The sequence below is a fragment of the Ostrea edulis genome, chromosome 2, assembly GCF_947568905.1.
Source record: "Ostrea edulis chromosome 2, xbOstEdul1.1, whole genome shotgun sequence".
Lineage (NCBI taxonomy): Eukaryota > Metazoa > Mollusca > Bivalvia > Ostreida > Ostreidae > Ostrea > Ostrea edulis.
Window position 1 is genome coordinate 85,950,297 of NC_079165.1, and position 14,608 is coordinate 85,964,904.

General features: G+C 38.0%; 1 protein-coding gene across 2 annotated transcripts; it reads left to right on the plus strand.

Annotated features, from left to right (window-relative positions):
* Window positions 1-1,813: 1,813 nt before the first annotated feature.
* Window positions 1,814-13,861, plus strand: LOC125680714 (calcium-activated chloride channel regulator 1-like). Of its 2 annotated transcripts, XM_048920434.2 has the most exons (14): window positions 1,814-2,004; window positions 4,127-4,418; window positions 6,211-6,423; window positions 8,460-8,717; window positions 9,160-9,455; window positions 10,168-10,416; window positions 11,061-11,285; window positions 11,403-11,586; window positions 11,797-11,891; window positions 11,982-12,197; window positions 12,283-12,556; window positions 12,745-12,909; window positions 13,033-13,281; window positions 13,400-13,861. In XM_048920434.2, exons 1-14 carry the CDS (start codon window positions 1,843-1,845, stop codon window positions 13,651-13,653), a joined length of 3,132 nt encoding a protein of 1,043 aa, XP_048776391.2. In that variant the 5' UTR covers window positions 1,814-1,842; the 3' UTR covers window positions 13,654-13,861. The 2 variants fall into 2 exon arrangements, with proteins under 2 accessions (XP_048776391.2, XP_048776390.2); XM_048920433.2 differs by lacking the exons at window positions 8,460-8,717; window positions 9,160-9,455 and having other exon boundaries at window positions 6,211-6,494.
* Window positions 13,862-14,608: the final 747 nt, after the last annotated feature.

Here is a 14,608-nt window from a genome sequence, read left to right on the forward strand (position 1 = left end):
AAGGGGAATAGGAATTTACTTCGTTATATCCGTAAATTCGCTATATCCGTGTTCGTTATAGACGCAGATTTGTATATAGAATATATAAAGAGTTTGACAGGGAAATCGTTTTCACTTCGCTATAGCCGTAATTTCGCTATATCCGTGTTCGCTATATTCGAGTTTTACTGTATATACCAGGTAGTTTTTAGCCCAACTTTAACCTTGGCCATAACTTTTAAACACCATAGGGCTTTTATATTTTCCTGTTTATTCCTTGTGACAGGACTTTTCTTTTGGTACCAAAATATTAGACTTCATGACCTTCACCTTGGAGATTGACCAACTTTTGAAAACTTAACCTTGGCTAGAAATTGAGCTTGATCCTCCAAAATATATATTAGGCACTTATTCACAAGGTATATGTCAATTGCAGTTTATGAAGTGGACCTGTTTCAATGTATATGTATTCCTACAGGCATATAGGATTCATCCCAAGAAAAATATAGTTATTAAGAATTAAGCCTACGTGCAAGTTTGGCCAATCATCCGGAAATGTACAAGATTGAAGCAAGTTGAATGTGGTGCAGTCAGGTATATTTCTGCAAGTTAAAATATTTTGAAACGCTGTCATTTAATTTGGAAAATATATGTTGATTGCTGCGTTCTATATAATATGGAGCGCCAAATTATAAAAGACAAAAATGCCCCCCCCCCCCCTCCCCCTTCAGGGCCGTAACTGCCGATGAGGCAGACGAGGCAACTGCCTCGTCTGATTTTTTGGCAAAAAAGAAAATAAAATTATATAAATGTTATATTATAGGATATATGTTTAAAATGAAGACAAGCACCTTTGTCTTTGACACCATATTACGATTCTTTACATAGTACAAATGAAACACAAACATGATAAATTGGGATTTAAAAAGTGTCATTTTCAGTCGTAAAGTCAATCGGCGGCCCCCAATCCCCTGCCTCCCCTGATTTAGAACCCTACTTACGGCCCTGCCCTTCACTTCCCCGTGCAAAAATTAGAAGTTATACACGTGTATCATTTGATTAATAGCACTAAAATAGATAGTGAGCGGACACGTATTTCCAGAGTGGATTGACCTTTGACATCATGTCAATAGGGTCACTGACTCCATACCATGTACCAAGTTTGGTCTCAATCAAGCAAATCATTCTAAAAATGTAGGGATGATATATTACTATGTCCAGTTTGACCTTGTGAATTAAATCAATATGGTTCATCTACTTACGATGTACCAAATATGATGTCTTTCAAGGAAAGGGCTCTCAAGATGTTGCAAAGACAACATCAGTGTCTACAGTAGATTAAACTTTGACCAGTGACCTCAAAATAAATAGGGTGAACGAGGAACTATGGTGTCTGGTTTGTTGTAGTTTGAATCCCAGAGATGTCGGAGGGACTCAAGTATCCTATAGAGATGTCAGAGGGACTCTCAGTATCCCAGAGATGTCAGAGGGACTCTCAGTATCCTAGAGATGTCGGAGGGAGTCTCAGTATCCACTTCTATCAGATTTGTTACTAAAGCATAAGGATGATCAATTCAGAATTGGTCTTAAGGTAGCTCCATCCTTGCGTGACGTCATAGGTTTTTTGCAAAATCATCAACAAATTAAATTTGAGTAAAACGGTGTAGATTTAAATTTAAACTTCCAAAAATTGCTGTTGATAACAACCCATATTTCCTTAAAATCCGGTATCATTTAGTGCAGATAAAAGCCAATGAAAATGTTATCTTAATATCAAAGGAACACCAATGTGTCCTGGATACAAAACTATTCCGACTGATTGTTATGTAATAACATTGATGATCACTTATACTCAGTAAAACGATGGGTTGGTTAAGACTGGCAGTGATTTTCTGCTCTTTTGTCTATGTTTGTTCTCTGGACAGTCAGAGTCACCTAAAGATCTCTAATAATGGATATCAGCTACTGGTGGTAGCCATTCACAACAACGTGCCCGACAATCCGGCTCTGCTAGAAAAAATTAAGGTAAAGTGTTCACTTAATAAGGCTGAAATACTGCAGGGATAGCCATTGGTTGTGTATGTCGTTGTACACTGCATATGCCGTTATAGTTAAATTGTGTATGCTGTCTTAGGTTAATTCAGACCGTGGGGGTCCGGGTTAGAATAGGTCCTCAGTACCCCTTGCTTGTCGCAAGAGGTGACTAAATGGGGCCGTCCTTCGGATGAGACCGCAAAAAAACGGGAGGTCCCGTGTCACAGAAGGTGTGGCTCGATAAAGATCCCTCCCTGCTCAATGGCCATAAGCCCCCGAGTATAAGCCTAAATTTTGCAGCCCTTCACCGGCAGTGGTGACGTCTCTGTGTCCCACAATATCCAATCAATCATAGGTTAATATTGTGTATGCCGTTATATAGGTTGTGTATGTCGTCATAGCCTGTGTATGTTGTCATAGCCTGTGTATGTCGTCATAGCCTGTGTATGTTGTCATAGCCTGTGTATGTCGTCATAGCCTGTGTATGTTGTCATAGCCTGTGTATGTCGTCATAGCCTGTGTATGTTGTCATAGCCTGTGTATGTTGTCATAGCCTGTGTATGTTGTCATACATGACATATAATTGGTTTCATATGTCGTCATAGGCTGCGTAAGCGCTCACGATATAGAATTATGTCCTCTAAAAATCGTGTGAAAGATTCAAAATCGCATGACTTTGATTTACTGGGGTAGTCAAAAATATGTAGGCAAATTTTATATCTAGTGCCTTTTATACAGAAAAAAATTAATCGCAACTACCATATAGCGTAATTTTAACTTCACTCTTTCATCCCTAAAATTTGTTTACAATGAACCAGAGCTTTCAAATTCTGCTTCATCCATTAAACACAATATCTGTAAATAATGTCACCTACATCATTAGATTAGCAGTGTTTCAAATATTTTCATCCTGACATCCCTTCGAAAATCATACATCTCAACATTATGACAAACGGGGTGATTTCAGCTTCTCCATCGTCAAATTCCTATATTTATGTAGGATATTCCATTATCACCTGCATATGGTGTTTATATCTCTCATTTGATTCGATACACAAGAGTTCGTACTGCTTTTGGTCAGTTTTTTAATCGAGGCAGGCTGCAGACAAACAAGTTGATGTTATATTCAGGGGTTTTAACAGTCTCGTCAGTTTAAATTCAGCATTTCGCAAATTCTATGGTCGTTATAATAATCTAGTTTGCCAATTGATATAATTTATCATTTGGGTCAAATGCTATCTGACGTGTTTCATACCGATTTTTAAGCCGTTCTTTGCACATTGGTTTTGACTACGGATGACCCCGTTTACCTGGTCAAGATATAGGGCTCAGAGCGAATGTGACCGGTCGACAGGGAATGTATACTCCTCCTAGGCACCTGATCCCACCTCTGGTATATCCAGGGGCCCGTGTTTACTCAACTCTTTGTTTTGTATTCCTTAGAGGAGTTATGAGATTGATCACTGCTTCACCTTTCACCCGATTACATACTGATTCATAAGTAAGGACCGCATTGAGTATGTTTGGTAAGTTCAAATCTAAAAATATATCACTAAAGTACAACAGACTCTTCCAAACATTGCAAGAAATATTCATAGACAAGTACCTCGAAAACTGTCATCGTACAAGCTTAAGATTTGTTTCTCCGAGTATAGATTACGAACATGATTAATGAGTGCAGTCCCGGGGTTTTCTTTTGACGTCATTACACAGGTTATTTTACACCATACATGTCGACATTGTAAAGTTAAATGGTAGAGTGTAGATGAAGTGACTTTCTCTTGCCGAATTCTGGATACAGCACCGTGCAGGCATAAGTATAATCTCCACCGATTACTGTAGAATCATTTAAATTCGTGGGGGCAAATTTTCGTGGATTGCTGAATTTTTACGGGTTCTTGGGGATGTAATTTCGTGGATTTATATATTGTAATATTCTTGTATACTAGTTGTCTTTATTCGTTGAGGATGTAAATTCGTAGGTGAGGGGTACCCACGAATTCCACGACAATTGAGCCACCACGAATTCTAATGATTCCACAGCTAGTAAGCACAATTAGCATTTAGCGCATGTATATTCAAGCTATCTTTGGCAAAACGATTTATCTTTCAGACAACTTTAACAAAGGCATCTAAAGTTCTATATTCTGCAACAAGAAAGAGGGCATACTTCCAGAAGGTATTCTTCTTGTTACCCAGTTCCTGGTCCAACCGTCCACAGTACAAGCCGGCCACGTCCGTCAAAATAACCGGAGCAGACATAATATTCTCAGCTCCCAGAAGCGCCACTAGAAGGAGTTTTTCTCACACGAAAACTTACGCGGGCTGTGGCCATAAGGGAATTCACTCTCAACTGCTGACTGATGTTCTGAGTAACAGTCACCCACTAGCGCAGTCCTCTCCAGGTGAGGCGAGGGAGGGGTGGTAGTTTTATATGTTGCAAATATGATGATTTTAAAAGGTGTTATATAAAATGACGGTTTAGAAACCACACCCCGATTCCCCCTCCAACAAAGTGTCCCAACAGTAAACGCTTAACTATTAGAGTGTGACGGGAAGGGAGAAAATGCAACGGACCAGACCGGGATTCTAACCAACTGAGCTATCTGGCCACCGGCGATCGAATCCGGCTGACCGCTACAAGAGCTACATGTGTCTTTCTTTCCATAAAACGCGTTCTAAATGTAAACCACTCAACAAAAAAATCGGTTATCAAACTTATTTTCATGAAAATAATTTTTTATGTAGCGTTGTCCACTACACAAAGATATACACGTGGGCTTGTGCACAAAACACACGTATTAACTGATTTGAAAAAGAAATTTCAAATGCGAGTTCTAACAAATTCAAAGGACTTTTAGTAAATTTGAAATCGCAAATCTTTCCCCAAATCAACAGCATCAAAACGTAAAACTTTTCAACACTTTACACGACTATCCTTCACGATGAATTAAAGACTAGACTTTTTGACATCATAGGCAGCTGCCTCGATCAATAAAAATGTATAATGCTTGAGTTCCTTATTGACAATATCTTCGTAGTCTACGATGATCAAGTGCTCCAAAGGTCTGTTGACAAATGACACGAATTGTGCTCCTTTATTATCTGACCTGCTTTGTATTCTTATGAGACAGGACTTATTCAGAAGCTTCTACATGAGAAACAAAAATATCTTGCTGTAGCCTCCAACTCGACATTTAGATTTTTCGATGACGTTTTATCTATTAACAATAATTATTTTCATTCATATCTCGATTTAAATATAGCCCAGTGAACTCGAGTTAAAAGTCACCACAGAGTCCTCCACATCTGCTTCATACTTGGATATTTTATTGAACATAGATCTATGTTAAAGGCAAACTAACAACAAAACTTTATGGCAAGCGGGATTCTTCTACACCGTCAACTTTTCATATTTATGCAGCAATATCCAATTATCACCTGCATATGGTGTTCATGTCCCTGAACTGATTCGGTACTCCAGAGCATGTTCTGTATATAATCAAATTTTAAATCAAGGCAGTCAATTGACAAATAAGTTACAGGGGTTACAGTAGTCTCCTATAAAGTCAGCAAATCATATGGTCGTTTTGATTATCTAATTTATCAATACAACCTGTCATTAGGTCGAATGCTGTCTGACGTGTTTATCAATACAACCTGTCATTAGGTTGACTGCTGTCTGACGTGTTTATCAATACAACCTGTCATTAGGTCGAATGCTGTCTGACGTGTTTCAAACCAATTGATAGACTGTCTTTACATAATGATTTTGACTACGGATTACTCCGTTTTGTTGATCAACGTATAGGGCTCACAGAGGGTATGACCAGTCAAAAGGGGATGTTTATTTTCACAAGACACCTAATCCCACCTCTGGTGTGTCCATTGTACAAATTGTAATAATAGACATTTCCTCAATGCCTATGGATGTTGCTAAATAAAAGTATGTCTTTTTCAACGGTGGGAAATTCCAACAGAAATGAAAGTAGAATGTAAAAATAAAAAATCAGTTTTTTAAAAAATACACGAAGATAAGAAATGCAATGCTTCACTCCGGTAACTTTTCATAAGGCGACATCCTACTCGCTTTATGAAGTGTATTAAATGAACGATAACATTGAACCTGGATGTGACATTACAGAATGTTATCATTTCTCGATGAACACCACTTACATTTTGCTGTTTCGTTTTCAGAGAAATACATAATCCACGAATTCGCCAAACTACGATATGGCGTGTTCGATGAGTATCCAAGTCCTGGAGAAAATGAATTTTACTTTTCGACCACATTTGGTAGACTCGATCCCATTCGGTGCACCGTTGGACTTCGCGGAATAATTCGAGGTCCGAGTGGATACTGTCTTTTCACCTCCATTGATCCGGAAACTGGCGAATTTCCAGCGGGTTGCAAGTATATACCGTATCCTTACCGAGCGAACGGAACCGCTTCAATGATGGATCATCAGTATGTTAGAGAGGTATGTACCGGCCCTGACCGTCATTACTTTTATTGTTAACCATATATTTCAATGGAAAACTTCTCAACCAGGTAGGAAATCGTGGTAACATTTCTTAGTATTTCAAAGCTTATAAAATTATATTAGAGTTGATTTTATTTTTAATTTCTCTGCAACGGATAGGAAAAATGAACATTTCCCATTTCAGTGACTAGTGGTTTAAATTTCATTCACGGTTGACTGAATATAAGTTCATCAGAAGGTTTTGAAAAATAAAGTTTTCCCAGTGAAATGTAATTGCGAAAAAAATAATTACAGGCTTACCGCCAGATACTAAGTGTAGATTATCTCACAGTGCAGATTTTCATCACCAAATAAAGATAGGCCAGGGAGGCGTAATATCCGATTTATTTTGAATTCTAAATTGGAGTGTTTTTGGCGATATAATTTCTTTTCTGTAAATTGAATTTTATTTTTTAATTGTGAAAACTGTTTAAAACTACGGTACAAGTGACTGAATTGACGATTTACGTTTTGTCTGCAAATCCTTTGGTCACCATGTCCGTCCGTCCGTCCGCCCGTCCGCCCGTCTTTTTATCGGTGATTTTACTACAATACAAGTACCTCAAGGGTTTCTCAGAATACTCTAGGGATTTTTCTTGGTTTTTGTTGTTGTTGGTTTTTTATGTTGATTTTACATGTAGATAATGGTGGTGTTGTTATTGTGTTTTGCAATTCACGAAATTATTGATTTGAAATAAAAGATGACAATTTCTGTTAAAGATGTTGTTTTGATTGTGGGAAATAACATATAGAATGGATGTCATGGAATGCAGTTTACAGGTACAGAATTTTCGTTACAATGAAATAACACCAGAGAGATAGAGATACCGATGTTGCTGTGAAGATTAGAAATCTAAAGACCTCGGACCAACCTCAACAAATCACAAACAACAAAGGTGCTTAGATCAAGTACAACATGGAGTTTATGCGTTTACTGTGCATGTTTTGTATCATCATTCCACATGTAGATATGACAGGATCTCACCTTAAGATAAAAAGCAATGGTTACGAATTTATGGTTGTAGCGATCCACGACAGCGTCAAGGAAAATCCACAAATGCTCACGAATTTAAAGGTATCTATGAATATCCGGTCTGGGAGCGGTTTGATAAATATGGGCTTTCAAGGTCAAATGTAAAAGATTATGATCACTGAAAGGCTTGTATGTAATTAACCATACAATTACTTCGTATCTGATTATAATTAAACTTTCAACAACAGTACTTTGCAGAAAGGTCCGAGTTCCTATTTGTTTTCAATGTCCTTAGTGAAAGGTCAAGGTGACTGGACTTGAAATTCCCGATTGTATGTAAGATTTTGAGTCTATTTAGTACCCAATTTCATTTACGCACAGGTACTGTACATGTATATAGGAATAGATCTGACACATGACACGTAAATCTGTATATATACCGGACTAGAGTGTAAAGTAATCAATCAGTTCACGCTGTATATAGAATGTTGTTGTTTATTAGTCAAAAGCAAATACAGCTTACAGACAAAGTATACAATGTAATAAATCTATAATCATACAAATGTTGTTTCTGATTGTGTACCCAGAGTGCTGTAGAGGACGGGTTTACTGTTAATAAGGGTCCTTTAGAGGCTTGAAATTCTCTGTCATTTACATAATCCTCAAATCTCGATTCTAAAGGTTAAGTCAAGGTCACAACAGACAACTTCCTGTTACAATATAATGTCTGTGGAGCCCCTTTTTGCTCTTTGTTACTTTTGGATACGATTAGGTATATAACTTCGACTTAACGTAGAAGTTACAATTCTAATCCTATCATCCGTGACTTATTTCGAACAGAGGTGGAATGATCGATTTCTTAAAAAAAAAAAATTCTAGCTTTTTTTTTTTTTTTTTTTTTTTTTTTTTTTAGAAAATAATTACAGATGCGTCTAAGGTCTTGTACACAGCAACAAGACATCGAGCATTCTTCAGAAAGGTGTTTATATTGATTCCCAGTTCCTGGTCCAGTCGTCTGGCAGATAAAGATTCCACCGCCGTCACTCTCGTCGGCGCGGACATCATTCTATCCGATCCCTCCTCAGTGACCCGCGGGGGTCAACCTCACACCAGGAGTTACGCTGGCTGTGGCGACAGGGGCATACACATTCAAATGAGAACGGATGTTTTATTCAATAACAGCCACCCGCTAATCCTTAACAAACCAGGTAAATAAATGCGCTGTTTATTAAATGGGGGGTATCCAGGTAAATAAATGTGATGTTTATTATTAAATGGGGAATATCGAGGCAAATTAGTGTGATATTTATTAAATGGGGGATATCCAGGTAAATAAATTTGATGTTTATCAAATGGAGAATATCGAGGTAAATAAGTACGCTTTTTATAAAAGGGGGAAATATCTGCGACTAGAATTACTATTATACGATCATTTATGCCGAGTTTGATCACTACAAAAACCAGATTCATATCAAATATGATAGGGAACGCATAAATCCATATCTTGTTTTCGTAATGATAAAGCTTTTTATATATAACCCGACGATTTAACTTAATGATGTTTAAAAAAGGGGGGGGGGGGTTGGGGTTGAAGACAAGAAAATTTCTGTTGGCGACTAATGGCTTACCTGAGATTTGTCTTCCTTTCAGAGAAATACTTGGTCCACGAATTCGCCAAATACTGGTACGGAGTTTTCGAGGAGTACCCTAACCTCGGAGAGAACCAGTTTTATTTCTCTACCACGTATGGGAGATCTGATCCTGTCCGATGTACGACCGGACTGATCGGAAGAATAGTCAAAAAGACATCCACTGGGATGTCGCTGTGTACTTATGATCTCGTGGATCAAGAAACTGGGGAATTCCCCGAGGGGTGTGTCTACTATCCATATCCCTATAACAACCGGGGTACCGCGTCCTTGATGGACTATTCTTATATTAAGGAGGTAAACGATGGACCGTACCTCGGTATCTGGAACGAAACATAGTCCTAAACTGCATAGCATGCGCATTATCATATGTAACCACACCGTCAGTATATTGTAGTCCTACAACACATCATATATATTGTATCATATATTGTATACATCATGTAGGTATATTGTATACATCATGTAGGCATATTGTATACATCATGTAGGTATATTGTATACACCATGTATATTGTGTACATATACATCATGTATATTTTGCGTCATATATATTGCATGTTATTGTTATATTGAGCGCCATGCATATTGTATATGTCATGTATATTGTGTGCCATATGCAAGGTGAAGATAACGAACAGTGATCAATCTCATAACTCCTATAACCAATACAAAATAGATAGTTGGGCAAACACAGACCCCTGGACACACCAGAGGTGGGATCAGGTGCCTAGGAGGAGTAAGCATCATATTACGTCATGTATGATATATTGCATGTTATGTATATCATATGTTATATTGTGCATCATGTATATTGTATACGTCATGTATATTGTGTGTCATATATATTGAATTTTATGTGTGTGTGTATATATATATATATATATATATATATATATATATATATATATATATATATATATATATGCATTTGACCCATTTCGCAAAATTAATTCTACGCAAAAATTTCCAGATTACCTCTAGTTTATGTTTATTGCGGCATTTTCAGATAAAAGATTTTTGCGATGACGACCACACCCCAGGGCATTTCAGCCACAATGTGGAGCCACCAAACCGCCACAACAGACTCTGTAGCCACCGCAGCACGTGGGATGTCATCAGCAAAACACCTGATTTCCTTAACAACGCCAATCCACCGACAACCCTGTCGGACCAGCAACTGACACCCCAGTTTATCATCTTCAGAGCGCCCTCTAGGAGAAGGAGACGTCTAGCCGTGGTGTTGGATTCTCCACAGGTGCGTTGTGCTGTCAGCAATACTACCAGTTCTCTACTGTGTAATGTATATGTCACAGATATAGTGCCTACCCAAATTGACAAGATATTCTCTCTCCCTCTCTCAATTTAATTTGAGGTGGTGTGATCTTGCTGTTTAATTGTGGAGAACTCTTTCTCTCTGAAACAGATAGCAATCACACCCTTAGGTCCAACGCAAGAGGCATTTAGAACTGTAGAGGGCAACATTTAGGTCTGTTGATGGCAACAATTAGGTCTGTTGATGGCAACATTTAGGTCTGTTGAATGTAACATTTAGGTCTGTTGATGTAACATTTAGGTCTGTTGATGGCAACAATTAGGTCTGTTGATGGCAACATTTAGGTCTGTTGAATGTAACATTTAGGTCTGTTGAGGGCAACATTTAGGTCTGTTGAATGTAACATTTAGGTCTTTTGAATGTAACATTTAGGTCTGTTGAGGGCAACATTTAGTTCTTTTGAATGTAACATTTAGGTTTATAGAGGGTGACATTTAGGTCTGTAGAGTGAAACATTTCGAGCTGTTGCGAGCAACATTTGGGTCCGTATAGGGCAACATATAGATCTGTAGATCGCAATTTTTGCACTGGAATAATCTTACTCTTTATTTTTTTAACCATGAAAGGAAGTTCACAGAAGACTGCGACTACATCAGGCAGTAGATCATTTCCTTCGTGAGGGGTTTGATGCAGACACTAGAGTAGCCGTCATTCATAATGGCGCCGACAGAATAGACTCCGGAAGGATGAGAAGCAGAAGGTCCACTGTCATCAAGGCTATTCTAGAAAACATCAACCAGAATTACACTTCCTCCTCAACGATCCAGTCTCGGATACAAAGTGGGGTTGAGGTAAATTTTAAGACAAGCATTTATGACATTAACGTCTTTATTTTTCAAAATGATATTTACCCCCATTGAACAAATAATAATTAGTGTATAATTCCATCCATACATTTTCCCTTAAAGATACTACGGAAGGGCAACTTAACAAAACCTGGCTTAGAATTGCACCTGGTTGTGTTCAATTGCGCCAACCAGTCTAATATGGAAGAAGATCTACAGAATTTATCGGACCTCGATATAACACCTCACGTCATTCATTGTGGAGGGGATGGAACAAAACAAACGGAGGATATTGTAACACAACAAGGTATGTGACCTCTGTAGAAATGCTAGAAAACCTTCTCCTATTGGGATTACTAAAAGTCAAGACCAAGGCGTTCAGAAAGTAGAAATGTTAGAGAAGGCAAGGCCAAGGCGTAAAAACCAAGGCATTCAATATTTAGTATAGGTAGAACTGCTGGAGAAGCACTTCATATCGAGATTATGCGATTAACAAAACATTTCTTTCACTTTATAGGTGGTCTTGTTGAATCCAAAGACCATCGCTCCATATTCTACGCAGTTCAACGTTTGTCAGACAAACTACACGATGAAAAAGAGCAGAGTATACAGGTAGGCTGGAAAGACTACATAAAGACAAGTGATCTAGAATGCACTGACTTACCATGGGCCTATTGGAGACATAATTCAGTATTTTTGTAGATTTTGAATGAAAACCTAGAAATTGGAGAAACGACGTACAAAGGGGAGTTTACTCTGGACGAAACTCTTCATGGAGAGCTGGTCTTGCGGATACACTACAACTCGTCCCCACCATCTGTCCGTGTTTTTTCACCGAATGAGTCAGAATATGGCCTACAAACAATCGACACGAAACTGAGATACATTAGGTTTACCATCCCCATTTCAGAGAAGGAGGTGAATTGCCTATGAATTAGCTTGAAATTTGATTTCTAATCTTTTCCTTCATTATGTCTGCATTTTATTAATATTATTGCTCTAGCACGGGAAGTGGTCTCTCTCCATTTCAAACAACTCACCACAGAAAGAGAACATGCACGTGATAGTCGTCATCAGACCCCGATCACGTGAGGACGAGGCTGCTATTCGAACACAGGCTTGGGTGAAGATGTTCAATGAGTACTCTCCACCTCGTGTAGGCCTGTACGCCGAGGTCATGTATGGGGGACATCCTGTGGTAAACGCACACGTTACTGCGCATGTGTACCAAAATAATAGAAATGTAGCTGCCATTACTCTCAGGGATACGGGTGGCGGTAATTACAAGACATTGTCTACAAGATTTCATACTTTAAAGTTACATTTTCTTTTATGGCTCAAAAGTCAGTTTGTTACTTGTATAGTTTTCATTAATAGTGGCAATGTCCGACATAGTACTGATTAAGAAGTCGTTTGAAATCCACGGCAACAATCGATGACAAAACTTTTAAGAATCTATTTTCAGGCCTTGATATAATGAAAGAGGACGGAATTTATTCAAATTCTTTCACTGAAATGGAATCTCATGGTAACCATTACGTGGAGATTGTAATAGAAGATATCTATAACAAAACCGAGATTCATAGAACCCATGAAATTCAAATACCTCCAGAAAAAGGTTTCTTCCCAGGTAGGCAGACTCTCATGGATCATGCATTTTAATTTTGTAATTTGTCTATAAAGATTTAGAACGTTCAACTTGGAGCTCTATCATTTTTGTTTGTATTTTGGTAATATTAGAATTTTCTCGCAGACGACCATGACATGCTTCACGCACCGAGACTAAAACATATTACCGAGAAGATAAAATTGAAACATGGTCTGAAAAGGTCAACGTCCACAGAGCACTTTGAAATTGATCCCCGATGGGACTTAAAGCCAGAAATTGACCATTATCCACCGGCCAGAATCATCGACTTACATGTTGGTAACGTTTCTCGAAAAAACAGAACAGTGTTCCTGTCGTGGACAGCCACCGGTGAAAATCTGGACACTGGAAGAGGTTCGTTTCATTTTGATTATAAATACACATTAAAAATGTTCAGTCAGTTGAGGAACCCTTACACTGAAATCAAATGAATCGGATATTATGATATTTAAATGATTTAAATTTGTTTTAGCAAATTCTTATGAAATTCGGTACCATACCAATGGAACGAAGCTGTTACTTTCACCTAAAGACGCGTGGCAGGTGACGAAGGAAAATGTGGTAAGAGGAAAGTTGGACAGACCTAAGGAAGCAGGTCAAATCGAACACGTCGCAATTCAGTTTCCACACACCATGAAGTGGACAGCCATCATGTTACGGTCTGTAGATCAACACAACAGTGCTGGAGAGTTCTCCAATATGGTGACAGCATTATTTGAGCTGTGATTTATTGTGCAAAAAAAGAAATTCAACGGGATTGATGGCAAATGTTAAACTTTTATGAAACTTGGACTGCCATTACAGAACTTCGATCCTTGTAGTTTTTATAAACTGTGTTTGAGAATGAGAGCCCGGTTGATTGGAAATACAGCCCTCTTGCTGTCCAAGTCTGAATTTTGGAAATTGATTTTAAGAAAGAAGTTGGTAAACATTGTGTGTTGTTGAATTTTGTTGAGTTTGAAAGCGTATATATATATTTTTTACCATTATTTTTTTGTCGATAAAAGCATTAACCTTCCAACGTGAAAATACAATCATCATTATACATATACTGCAAAATATGAATACATGGGATATATTTCTAGGATTTTTGTACTATGGGGGTATATAAACAATGGAAACATTCGGGGACCTGTGGAATAGATGTATAGGTTGTATTATGGAGATATATAAACAGTGGAAACGTTCAGGGGACCTGTGTAATAGATGTGTAGGTTGTCTGTATTATGGAGATATATAAACAATGGAAATGTTCGGGGGACCTGTGGAATAGATGTGTAGGTTGTCTGTATTATGTATTTGCGTTCAGGGGACCTGTGTAATAGATGTATAGGTTGTCTGTATTATGGAGACATATAAACAATGGAAACATTCGGGGACCTGTGGAATAGATGTATAGGTTGTATTATGGAGATATATAAACAGTGGAAACGTTCAGGGGACCTGTGTAATAGATGTGTAGGTTGTCTGTATTATGGAGATATATAAAAAATGGAAATGTTCGGGGGACCTGTGTAATAGATGTATAGGTTGTCTGTATTATGGAGACATATAAACAATGGAAACATTCGGGGACCTGTGGAATAGATGTATAGGTTGTATTATGGAGATATATAAACATTGGAAACGTTCATGGGACCTGTGGAAAAGATGTATAGCTTGTCTGTATTATGGAGATATA

Bases quoted from the DNA above. Each gene is read 5' to 3' on its own strand.
- LOC125680714 (XM_048920434.2), top strand. From the start codon at position 1,843: ATGGGTTGGTTAAGACTGGCAGTGATTTTCTGCTCTTTTGTCTATGTT. The intron at 4,419-6,210 runs GTGAGGCGAGGG...TTTCGTTTTCAG, and splicing joins ACTAGCGCAGTCCTCTCCAG to AGAAATACATAATCCACGAA. The intron at 12,198-12,282 runs GTGAATTGCCTA...TTATTGCTCTAG, and splicing joins TCCCCATTTCAGAGAAGGAG to CACGGGAAGTGGTCTCTCTC.